Below are 12,035 nucleotides of genomic sequence, written 5' to 3'. Positions count from 1 at the left end.
AACACAATGAGCAATGGACCAATAGCACCCAAAGTGTTCTTAACGAAATTCAAAGATGGAAATAGATTTCAAGTCTTGCGCTTTGGCATTGAAATTTGGTTTTCTATTTTGTCTTGTAATTTAATTATTTAATAGAAAATAAAATAAAACAAACGAAGCTACATAAACAATTGTTTACGTTCCTCGTTTGAACGATCCTGCCAGGACTCGAACCTGGAATCTCCTGATCCGTAGTCAGGCGCCTTATCCATTGGGCCACAGGACCACTTGTCAACATAGTTTTCCAAAAATATTGTTATTGTTTAAGGCATGCTTAACTGATCACACGTGCCTAAACTATCACTCTACCTCTTTATTCATCACAAGTATATTATTTATAGTATAACCACATACTTTTACCAAAGAATATAATCTGTAAATTATTATCTACGTTTATTGAAGTACACACTCTTTTAAAATTTACGATGAACAATTCTGCTCCAGAAGTAGCAGTGAATTCCGTCCTAAAACCAAGTGATAAAATGGCAGATGATTCTCCTATTGTAAAAGGTTACGATTTCAACAACGGTTTAGACTACGATGCTCTAATAGCCTCATATAAGTTATGTGGATTTCAAGCCACAAACTTCGGGAAGGCTGTGGACGAAATCAACAACATGGTAAGCTATGGAACTAGGGGGGTAGGGGGAGTTACAATAGCCATAATAATCCCGTGGGAGGGTAGGTTGTGACTTGTGCATAGGGGCGAAACTAGAATATTAAGTGGGGGGGGGTGAATATTCATATATTCATCTCTGCTGGACTGATTTGGTTTGTTAGCGATTACAATTTCTAAAGAAATCAGCATGGCAGAACTGAATATATGAATATTCACCCCCCTCCACTTAACATTCTAGTTTCACCCCAGGTTGTAGGTAGCAGTTATTGTTTAGTATGTGGGGAGCCTCAGAGATTCTATGGGAAACAATACATAGTACTAAAATGTTGTCATCAATGTTCAGATTACTAGAAGATTTGAAAATCCACCAAAAGAAGGACAGAAAACAAACTGTATGATCTTCCTTGGTTTCACATCCAACATGATCTCGTCTGGAATAAGGGAAACAATACGTTATCTTGCCGAGCATAGCATGGTTAGTAACGATAACATGTGAGTCACATGCATTGAAGAGACGACATGATATTCTTAACTACTCATAGGCTTATGGGTGTGGGAGGGTGGTCAGCTGCCCTCCCAAGAAATTTTTGAGATTGAAAAGTTGGTAAATTTTTAGAGATAGTCAAGCAAAAATATGGCAGAACTTAGCTCCTATGTGCCTGTGTAAGTACTTATTATTCAACATATCTTATCAAGGTTGATTGCATTGTAACATCAGCTGGTGGTATAGAGGAAGATTACATAAAATGTTTTGCTCCAACTTTCATCGGTGACTTCACTTTAAAAGGCGCTGAACTTCGTCACAGAGGCATGAACAGAATCGGCAATCTTATTGTTCCTAATGATAACTACTGCACTTTTGAAAATTGGTTAACTCCAATCCTTGATCAAATGCTACATGAGCAGAAAACTGAGGTTTGCTGACGATATAAGTTGTTTTTCAACATGGATGCGCCGGACTAGAAAGTATGAACAAGGAAATTTTGAGAAAAGCAGGCATTTTTTCTGTGCAAATTTTGCATCTTTGGTGCACAGTTTACATACTTTCCAGTCTGGTGGATGCTGAACTAACGTGTCCATGTTACAGAATTCACAATGTATATTTGAATCTAGAAAATAAATTGGACTCCTTCAAAGCTAATTGACAGACTTGGTAAAGAAATAAATGATCCTAAATCTGTTTACCATTGGTGTCATAAGGTAGGCAAGTTAAGATGTGAATGTTATTTCATGAGAAGATTGTTCCAAGCTTAAACTTAACTGATGTTTGTTTACATTTTAGAATAAAATCCCTGTTTTTTGTCCGGCCATAACCGATGGATCGATCGGAGATATTTTGTATTTTCACTCCTATAAAAATCCTGGTCTTGTCTTGGACATAGTTGAAGGTTTGCCTGTGATTCGTCTGCGCATGCTTGTCTATGACGTAATAGTTCTCTGACGCAGTTTTCAACTCACGTTATTAGATATTCGTCGAATGAACAATCAAGTAGTTTTTGCCAGCAATTCTGGAATAATCATCTTGGGAGGGGGACTATGTAAACATCATATATGTAATGCAAACATGATGGTGAGTAGCAAGGACGAATTGAAAAAAAACCTAGCACAAAACATGGTCATGAAAACTTTCAGAGACAAAAAAACCTCATAAAATCAGTTTTAAACAGCTACAAATCAAAACAAACAAACGCAAGTCCGCTCTTTGGATGTTTACCTTAAGTCAAATGATTTAAACCCCTTCTTAATTGTTGCAAGAAAGGCAATAGAACTGTTATACTTAGGGATGGACATTTCTAAGTAAATATAACTGGGATTAGTTTTATTTTTAATACATTTGTTATTCCTTTAGCGAAACGGAGCCGACTTTTCAGTTTTTCTCAACACTGCTCAAGAATTTGACGGAAGCGATTCGGGTGCTCGGCCGGACGAGGCTGTGTCCTGGGGCAAAATAAAGGCAACAGCCACTCCAGTGAAGGTAATGTATGAGTTTTTCCTTATTTGTAAGCGCCCCACCATATTTTAAAACAACAATTTTGTGTCTATACAACTATCTTTTAACGATAACAACAGGTAGATGGTTTTTCAGAACTAAACACCGACTTTAGTCACCGCTCACTTTGTAAGTAATAAAACAGTCATTTTATTTTTCAGGTTTACGCCGAAGCAACGCTGGTGTTTCCGTTACTGGTTGCGGAAACTTTCGTTAAGAACTATGAGCGCAAGAAGAGGGAACTGGAAGCGAGGACAAAAATATGATTTCGAACTCCCCACTATTTCAAATTAAGACCGAACTCTTTGGGTCTAACACTAAATGTCTTATAGCGCGTTCAGACTCAGTGCCCCGGTACGGTACTCAGGCACGGGCACCAATGTGAACTCAATAATTTGATGGTGCCCAAGTCAAAGTGCCCGGGGTCTGGGTACCACGAAAAGTGGTGGTACCCGAGTACGGTGCTCGGGCACGGGCACCAATGTGAACGACGACACCTAAGTAACGTGTACAGAGAGGCACTTATTCAGCATATGGTTTTAAAACTTGTTTGCAATGAAAAACATGAAATTTATTAAAAGACGAATCTAGTGGGGACTACGTTGTGTGAACGGTCTACAGATTTATGCCCGAACCAGGGTATTGTACTCCGACGCTCAGTCTGAACGCGCTATTAAATTGAGTCTAAGCAAATTCTGTCTTAGTTCGAAAAGGCGCAGACTTAGAATTCGCTATCATTTATTTCAAAGCCGAACAATGGCGGAATTTGACTCTTCCCTTATACTTATATAATTATAGTATTACGTATAAATGGAGGAAATAAAAAGTAATGAAACAATGATTCACAAGACGATTAATATTTGTTTTGATAACAATGGTTTAATTTAGTTTGAAAACATACGTTTTTGTATTAATTACTTCGAGGTCAGTTGTTCAAAGATGGGCTAAAAGCTGACACTCGATTCTTGTTTAATCCAAAACGACGAATTTTTATAAAGTTGAACCAAATCCTTGATAGCTTATCGTGATTAAAATTTGATTCAACTAGAGGTGACTGTTTAACACTAGGGAATATTCTAAGCAATAAAACAAAAATTGAATTTAGTTTATACTTGCACAAAGTTTATTTTGCAATCCAACGATCTACGTTTTAACAAGAGACTACAAAAATACCTAATGCGTTAAACGTTTTTATGTTTTTCATAATGTCCGTTCTGAAGTTGCATTTGCTCTCAAATGTCAAAAGTGTTTCATGTGCCAGCCTGTTTACCGATTATTTAAAGGCACATAAGTAAAGCAAACTCGGTAAACAAGCCTGCGTCACATGTCGCACTAAGGAAAACAATAATTATCACCCTGTAGGTTCCATGCAGGTATCATGTAGGCATCATGTAGGTATCATGCAGGTACCATGTAGGTATAATGTAGGTACCATGTAGGTACCATATAGGTACCATGTGTGTACCATGCAGGTACCATGCAGTTGCCATGCAGATACCATGTAGGTACCATATAGGTACCATGTATGTACCATGTAGTTACCATGTAAGTAACACGTCGTGTTTTACATGTAACGCGATCAAAAACTTACCACGATCGTATCAGATCACGACATGGTGGTGTTCACAACCATTTCATGAAGCGAGGGAAGGCGTTGGAATAAAGTGGTTTGAAAGTTGATGTTCTTTTAAGTATTCGCCTCCTTTCTCCTCGTAATCTTGCCTGGTTATTGATACGCTTGATAGATCCGAAACAGTCCTTGCCCATTGCCTCATGCCAAGCCACGAGTCAAGACTAAAATTGCCTGACAAAAAAGCAAACACAAAAAACAACTAACACTCTGTATATATACGATCACGTGCGCGTTTTATTTCCCCGAAGTGAAAGAATATTATAATATCGCAAATTTTCACAGATTGAAAGGTTTTTCGAAGTTAGAAACACTTTTTGGACTTGAGATCGGGCAAGATTTGAATCCTTCATAAAAGGTACGAACAAAGATTTTGTTTGCAATGTATGAAAGATGATAAATGCCTCAAGGAATCATTACTCACTTGCTCTGTTCACTTTAAACGTGGACTGAAAAGGACGGAAAGCAAGTAACTCTTTTTCTAATCTTGTACAGAAATTCGTATACTGCGCGTTTCCTCCAGTAACAAATATGTTCTGAAATAAAATTATCACGTTTAGTTGAAATGAGTTGTTGTATACTCCAGTCTAATGTCTTCATCAGGAGTGACCTGATGTTGAAACTTGAGTTCTTATATACGCCAGTCAAATGTCTTATTAGGAGTGATCTGATGTTGAAACTCGAGTTCTTATATACTTCAGTCAAGTGTCTTCACTAGGAGTGATCTCATGTTGAAACTTGACTTGTTATATACTCTAGTCTGGTATCTTCATCAGAAGTGATCTAATGCTGAAACTTGTGTTCTTATATATACTCCAGTCCACTGTCTTCGTCAGTATCTTAGTGTACATGCTGCAAATATTACATCCTTACCTGAACCAAATTATTTTGAATCGCTGGGGGATACTTCTTCAAGATGAACTCGACAACTTCAGCAATACCCGCTTGTTCGACACCAAGCATTGAAGGTTGAAACAAAACCTCGGGCACTCTAATAAAAAAATTTACAAATACAACACTTCATGATGATAATTTGCAAAAAAAATGCAAGAATGTCATGCCGTTATTTAAAGGCACCACCAATGATTTAGAACCCAGTCTTCTAAATGTCTAACTACCGTGTCAAGGTGAGGCAAAGAAGCCATCTTGAAAGGTGGCCAAAAGCAAAACTCAAAATGAAAAGTAAGTTAAAACCTATCCTATCAAACATTTAAAGAATTAAACCTGGACTATACACTTTGCACCTCTATATCAACTCAGCAAAAGCATATATTACTCGTAAATATCGTCAGTTTTGCCAACTTTCAAGATGGCGGCTTGCCTCACTCATTACTATACAATATTGGCTTAGTCAGTTAACTAGTACATTGGGTTCTAGATCATTTGGCACCACCATAAAGTTCACAACATTATAAATTTTTTTTGACATTTTCGACCGCAGAAGCTACGAGTTCAAACGTCAATAAATACTGATACACGAACGGAGGCGAATCGCGGCAAACACGAAGGAGCGAGTTGCGGTCAAACTTACTTCCGGTGGAGGGGTGAAAAACGTCACTCAAAAACAAGTAACGACTCACATACCGGCAACGTTCAATGCCCACAGTTAACTGATAGTAACTTTCAACGTCCATAACTTGAGAATTATCTTCCTCGCTAAAGAAAATCATTAAAAGCTTTTTAACGGTGAACGTACGCCGGCTGATGAATGGAGTGTTTTCAGAGTCCGCTATGTTCGTAGACAGCCCCACAGGGTGAAAAAAAATTTGTTCATTTTATCCTCTGTGGGCCATCGGTCTTATGACGTAACCTACCAAAAGGCCCAAATGGCGTCATATGAAAACATGCCATAATCACAGATCTCGAGATTATTGACCAATCAATGAAAATCTAATCAATGATTCAAAAAAACATTACAGTCCTTTTTTTGAGATCAGCGACAGTAATGTTACATGTTTGTAAATGTAGATCGTCCAGGTTGGTATAGTACTGAGAAGGACTATTTTTGTTGTTGTTGACTGATGTTTCGACAACCTTAGCGGTAGTCATCTTCAGAGTCAAATGAGGAGTAAAAGTCAGGTTAGCCGTATTTGTTATCTGGTTCTTACGTCATTGTATTGTGTGTACAGGAAATGGGTATTGTCATTGTGAATTAGTGTGAAGTGAAATATTTTATTTTTAGTTGTGATGCGTGATTTAGGTGTGATGTTTTTAATTTGACTCTGAAGATGACTACCGCTAAGGTTGCCGAAACGTCAGTCAACAACAAAAAAAACAGTCCTTCTCAGGACTATACCAACCAGGACGATCTACATTTACAAACATGTAACGATACTCCCGGGTTCAAACCATTTACTTCATAATGCTATGTTTGCAATTGTGCAGAAAAACAACTAACGCGAGGAAATCTGGATCGTGTTTCTTCAAGACATTTTCAATTTCTCCAAGTTCTTCCTGTTCTCTCTCGCTGTCTGAGTCGCCGGCATCTTTACTCTAAAGATAAGTTAAGAGGTCGTAAAATCAACTGAACTTTTGAAAAGACTTTGGTTCTAAAGGAATAACACTTTTAACAAATATTGTGTCGAGACTAAAGGGAAGAAGTTATCCGAACACCACTGAGATGTTCTCCAACCAACAAAAGCAAGTTTCGTACAACTTCAACTCACAATATTGGCAGGCGTTAAAAGTTGACATACAGCTGTAGACCAATGTAACAATACATGTATATAACATGAAGTAATGCGGAGGATTTCGCAGTTCGCCGTCAAGTCGATTCCTTGGAAAATTTTAATAAGTTTTTAAAAAAATATATTCTTACAATATGTCTATAGACCATCCAATCATCGTCATTCATTCCGAAAGTATCATCTTTCGGTTTCTTATGACCGCCTCGTAAGGAACCGTCTTCACGAACTGTAAAATGCAAAACAAAAAAAAATCAATCTCGTAGCTGCAATCAGCATCAGACATTATCGACAGTAATTATTTCATTCAAAGGACACTTGAAATTAAGCGATGTCAATGCGTACGTTTACAAAAGAAGTTACCTCTCACCTTTAGAGAAAAATGATTGGAATGGTTGAGCACCCCCCTGACACCACTAAAGTACAAGCAGGGGGGGGGGAAAAAAGGTTTAACCAGCATTTTTACGATGAAACAAAACTATCTTTCATGTAACTTATAGCAGATGAATGCTATGTACATGCGTATTCAAGCACTATCATGTGACATATTGCCAACGAGCATGCGTACTAACTGTTTGGATCGTGAGCCAGCTTCGATATTATTCTCATTCTCTCAATGGACGCTGCACTTCGACGTTTGCTTAAGTCATCCTTTCGTTGTTGACGTCGCTGACGTTTGTCGAGAATTTTCTGGTAAAAAAACATTCAATTATGTATTAGATCATGGGCAAAGAGCCTCGAACTTTAATCTATTATATAATGAACTTAATAGAACTCTATAAAAAACAACATTAAAGCGCATGCGCTGATTAGTCAATAGGTAAGTTTGCAATAGCCTGTGCAAGCGCAAACCGATCTCAGCTCAATAAGTTAAATCAATCAAAGAGAATTTGCAATTCAATCAGAAATACATGTTAACGAAAAAATAAACATTTACTTTAAATTTATCAATTTTGCATCAGTGTTATTATATATAGAGAGCTTCGGTCTCGGGCTTGCACTTATCTGCTCTCGAGTTCTTCAAAGGTCTCCTCGGTTTGCATAAGTCTTGCAAACACAGTAAACGTCTTTTATTTTCCAAACATAGACTTTTAACACAATGTGCCAGTAATGAATGAAGCCAGTTCACCTGTCTACGAGAATGCAGACTTGCCAACCACTCTTTTACTTCAGGTGAAATAACCTTCTGTTTCTTCTCTTTCGCCTCCATTGCTTTGTCTTTTACGTTTGAACTAGATTCCAGTTTTCGCTGATGAAATATACATAAGCATTATAAGTACGTCGCACTCATAAAATGATTTCTCCGAATGTGTGCTAAGAAATGCACAGTCAGAAACCGCATAATATGAATTTTTTCTGCTGAGCAGTCCTTACTATCGAAGCTTGTATTTTTTTTACTTTCTCTCCGCGTTTCTTCGTTACATTTGATAAGTTCTCAATCGCAAGTTGAAATTCCTGAAAAAAAACACACACAAAACTTCACTAATTGAACAAAGTAATGTATTTTTCCAAGATTTTTACCCTGGATGATCTGAGTGGACATATACGTACACAGTGGACATATACGTACACAGTGGACATATACGTACTCAGTGGACATATACGTACTCAGTGGACATATACGTACTCAGTGGACATATACGTACTCAGTGGACATATACGTACTTAGTGGACATATACGTACTCAGTGGACATAAACGTACTCAGTGGACATATACGTACTCAGTGGACATGTACGTACTCAGTGGACATGTACGTACTCAGTGGACATGTACGTACTCAGTGGACATGTACGTACTCAGTGACGACAAAGCCAGCCCGATCTTTTACTAGTACGTACGTATGATGCAAAGTTTTCAAAAAAATGACCATTTATTTCTTTAGAAACTTCGTTCTATTCATTCTGTTTCTAACGATTAAAGGCAAAAATATTTGCATTTCATGAGTTAAAAAACGGGCTCGCTTCGCTACAGCACACGCGAGGGAATTTTGGCAGTTTGATATGAAATATATTTTTGACTAATATTTAACCTCAACAGTTGAAAAGCCTTCTTTCGTCAGAGCATTCTGGAAAAAAAACAAATTGGGGAAATTGCTAGAAAACATAATAGAAGAGAATGCTTTTGCTCGTGAATGCATGTTTGCTAACCTTAAATTTGGTCTCACTGTTTTCAAGTTTTCGAATCTTAAACAACTTCTTGAGTAACGTCTCCTCTTCGGCTAGCTTTAAAAATACTCGGAGAAAAAGATTTTAAATCAACACGAACAATGACATAAGCACAAGAGCAATATGTAGTTTTTTGTAACCGTAATACTAAATAGTGTGTCCTGCACCAAGAGTCCTTTTTAATAAAAATATACACTTATTGAAAAAATAAACCCAAATACAGAAAAATACAACATTTGGAAACTATCTCGTTCCCAGTGCCTTCTCATCTCGATATACAACCAAAACAGAGGCAGTGATGGCGGCGAGGCTGCGCACTAAAAATCCATAGACAGCTTATGACAAATGGTTTTGCAAGACGGTAAAGATTGTACACTACCTTATCTTGTAGTTTCTTGCAGTTCACTTCCTGAAGTCTCCGACCTTGCTTCTCCTTTCTCAATCTCTCCTTCTCTTCGTCTTTAGGGTTTGCATTCTGTGCGTTCGATGGTTGTGTGAATGGAAGTTGCATTACGCGTTCATTCGCATCCGAGAAATCGTCATTTAACCATCGAGAAAGTTCTTCCTGGTAGTCTGGGGCGATGTATGAATGATCGTGCACGATTTCCTAAATCAAATACCGCCTGCTCAGGGCTCTTGTTTTGCAGGGTCAAGCGATACAAGATAAATTTAAAAGACTAACTTGGGCTCGCGATAACGTGATTTGAGCGGCATGGCCCGGATATTTCAACTGCAACAACTTCTGCATGTATGCTACAACCTGACTTCCTCCGACATTGATTCTAAAAATCACGAAATTTGATCAAAACAGAATCCTTGATATGAAGACCAGAATGCACTGCGAGAAAAATTTCGATCGACTCGCGTCAATTAGCCACAGAAGTAAACACAAACCTTTTGCAACTTTTCGAGTCCAGTTTTCCATTCACAACTGGCAAGATGTGAGATACTTGATAACCAGATGAGATGACTAAAGCATTCTTCCTCTCTGAAAAATTCACTCATAATGTAACGAAAAATGCGAAACGCAAAAAGCCACACGAAAGAACTTAATCTATAATTGCATACGACCAAAAAACTTCACCTTCGTTAGATTGGTTGTAGTATAAGCTGAACAAACTGTCAATTCCAAATGCAACTTGTGGAATTTGATAGCACTCGAATAAAAGCTCGTTCATTACTGATAAAAAGATGAAGAAATTAAATAAATTTCGCAAAAGTTTGGCTCTGAAAAGAAAACAATATGTAATGATAAGCCTCGGGGGAAGAAAAAGAATCCAAATACACTTGTTCATGGGATTGTTGACAAAAACAAAAAAATCAAGTAAGACTGAACAATTGGTTGTACTTAAACATACAACCATTACAAATATTCAATAGAAACCATTACCAGAAGTTCTATTTTAACAAAGAGCAATATATTTATAGAGGTCGTGAAAAAAACATTAGAAAGGCGAGTTTTCATCAATATAATTGAATGGTAAATATTCGAAAATACTTTTGATCAAAATTTCTTGTCAAAGTTGGCTTCGAGAGTTTGATTTTGTCTAAATGATTATGAGCATTTAGGGAAGAATCGGAGTTAGGCTATGGGAAATGGAAAAACTACTATATTAAATATAAAAGACCTACATTGTCGTGAATAGTTGGGATTGCAAACACACTCGCTGAGGACAACAGGATGGTTAACACTTCCATGTGTATTAATACCAAGACGACTGAATATGTGATCAAATATTTGTTCCTGTTGAAATAGACGTAAAATAATGAAATGAGATCAAGATGTCAACAACTCTGTAACTTGGTATCAAAGTGGGATATATAGGTACTTAAGGTGATAATGTGGACCATTGAGGTTATTGCACGTGGCATTGAAAAAACTAATGATAAAGCCTTTTTATACATAAAAAATAGTACTTACTTAATATTTGCCAAACAATGAAAAAAGTTGGAATCATCAGCATTTTATTAGAAGGGCGATTTTATCAAAAGTATCATTAAAACTAGTTGTTTACTTGAGCGTCATAATGCGTAACAACATCACGATCGAATTGCGTCTTCAACGACCATCTCACAAGCTCAATATTTGAAATCTCATTTCCAATCAATATCTCCATGTCGCCATCCTTGCGTCCACGAGATTTTGCAATCACGTTTCGAAACATAAACGAAGGTTTCTCGTCGCTCAACCATCCAGCACGGCATTGATAACTACCTGCGGAGAGTTGAAAAGTAAATAGTCCTTAAATCGTGACAATCTTATATTATCTATAGATTTAATAGATCATATAATCGATCAATGATTGTACCGTTATCTATTAGTATTGGTGTATGTTCGTTTATCAACGACGATGAATATTCTCGAATTTCATCAGGCACCGAACGCAAATCCTGAAACGCATATACGTTTTTCTTCCATTCCTTTGACGCTAAACAATAACAAACAGTTAAACACACATATAAACCATCAATACGTCCATGCATGGTGGTCGAACAACTCAAATTTTTTGCTGCAATTCAGAGTTTTTACTATTAATCAATGAATTTAAGGACTAACTGAAGTTGAAGCTTGCATGAAACAGTTATCTTATAAAAACATGAACAAAAAAATGCTTTGCAAATACTTACGAGCTGACGATTCGTCAACTGACAATGATCGTAATGAGGCAGCCATGTTGGATTAATGAGCATCGTGGGATAAAGTGGGATAAATTTAAAACACAACGCATCCCCCGTTCAAAGGTTGATGGTCCGTGATGGTTGTGATCATAATTTGATGAGGTAAGGTGACTAATACCCTCAAAGAGCTCAAATGCTGTTTTTTCAGTGATTGCTTTACAACTACTGGCCACCGAAAACAGCGTCTATGTAACGGTTTCTAAGTCAAGAACGAATGTTGTATTCTA

The 12,035-nt window shown here is 37.2% G+C and overlaps 2 protein-coding genes and 1 non-coding gene across 3 annotated transcripts; 1 reads left to right on the top strand and 2 right to left on the bottom strand.

Annotated features, from left to right (window-relative positions):
• Positions 1 to 192: 192 nt before the first annotated feature.
• On the bottom strand, positions 193 to 265 carry Trnar-acg. Its single transcript has one exon. It is a non-coding gene; the product is annotated as a tRNA-Arg (tRNA).
• Positions 266 to 371: 106 nt separating this feature from the next.
• LOC124438823 (deoxyhypusine synthase-like) lies at positions 372 to 3,493 on the top strand. Its single transcript, XM_046989038.1, has 8 exons — positions 372 to 659; positions 1,002 to 1,133; positions 1,355 to 1,573; positions 1,772 to 1,858; positions 1,941 to 2,046; positions 2,125 to 2,228; positions 2,508 to 2,633; positions 2,810 to 3,493. Exons 1-8 carry the CDS (start codon positions 465 to 467, stop codon positions 2,912 to 2,914), a joined length of 1,074 nt encoding a protein of 357 aa, XP_046844994.1. The 5' UTR covers positions 372 to 464; the 3' UTR covers positions 2,915 to 3,493.
• A 255-nt stretch (positions 3,494 to 3,748) lies between these two features.
• LOC124438822 (actin-related protein 5-like) lies at positions 3,749 to 11,995 on the bottom strand. Its single transcript, XM_046989037.1, has 19 exons — positions 11,758 to 11,995; positions 11,439 to 11,558; positions 11,145 to 11,344; positions 10,762 to 10,873; positions 10,214 to 10,309; positions 10,024 to 10,117; positions 9,812 to 9,911; positions 9,509 to 9,736; positions 9,112 to 9,186; positions 8,994 to 9,029; positions 8,337 to 8,417; positions 8,092 to 8,211; positions 7,535 to 7,652; positions 7,097 to 7,191; positions 6,677 to 6,771; positions 5,863 to 5,934; positions 5,152 to 5,269; positions 4,703 to 4,814; positions 3,749 to 4,452 (listed from the first exon to the last, which is right to left on the bottom strand). Exons 1-19 carry the CDS (start codon positions 11,801 to 11,803, stop codon positions 4,283 to 4,285), a joined length of 2,088 nt encoding a protein of 695 aa, XP_046844993.1. The 5' UTR covers positions 11,804 to 11,995; the 3' UTR covers positions 3,749 to 4,282.
• Between the last annotated feature and the right edge of the window lie 40 nt (positions 11,996 to 12,035).

The sequence above is a fragment of the Xenia sp. Carnegie-2017 genome, unplaced genomic scaffold (assembly GCF_021976095.1).
Source record: "Xenia sp. Carnegie-2017 unplaced genomic scaffold, XeniaSp_v1 HiC_scaffold_19, whole genome shotgun sequence".
Classification (NCBI taxonomy): Eukaryota; Metazoa; Cnidaria; class Anthozoa; order Malacalcyonacea; family Xeniidae; genus Xenia; species Xenia sp. Carnegie-2017.
This window is presented reverse-complemented; position numbering and strand designations above follow the sequence as displayed.

What these genes read in the sequence shown, in the direction of transcription:
- LOC124438823 (XM_046989038.1), top strand. Translation starts at nt 465, where the DNA reads ATGAACAATTCTGCTCCAGAAGTAGCAGTGAATTCCGTCCTAAAACCA. An exon ending in TGTCTTGGACATAGTTGAAG is followed by an intron (nt 2,047 to 2,124) that starts GTTTGCCTGTGA and finishes TCACGTTATTAG; the next exon opens with ATATTCGTCGAATGAACAAT. An exon ending in TATGTAATGCAAACATGATG is followed by an intron (nt 2,229 to 2,507) that starts GTGAGTAGCAAG and finishes TTATTCCTTTAG; the next exon opens with CGAAACGGAGCCGACTTTTC.
- LOC124438822 (XM_046989037.1), bottom strand. Translation starts at nt 11,803, where the DNA reads ATGGCTGCCTCATTACGATCATTGTCAGTTGACGAATCGTCAGCTC. An exon ending in AAGGCTTTTCAACTGTTGAG is followed by an intron (nt 8,418 to 8,993) that starts GTTAAATATTAG and finishes GTTTTTTTTCAG; the next exon opens with GAATTTCAACTTGCGATTGA. An exon ending in GTGGGCATTGAACGTTGCCG is followed by an intron (nt 5,270 to 5,862) that starts GTATGTGAGTCG and finishes TTTTTTTATTAG; the next exon opens with AGTGCCCGAGGTTTTGTTTC.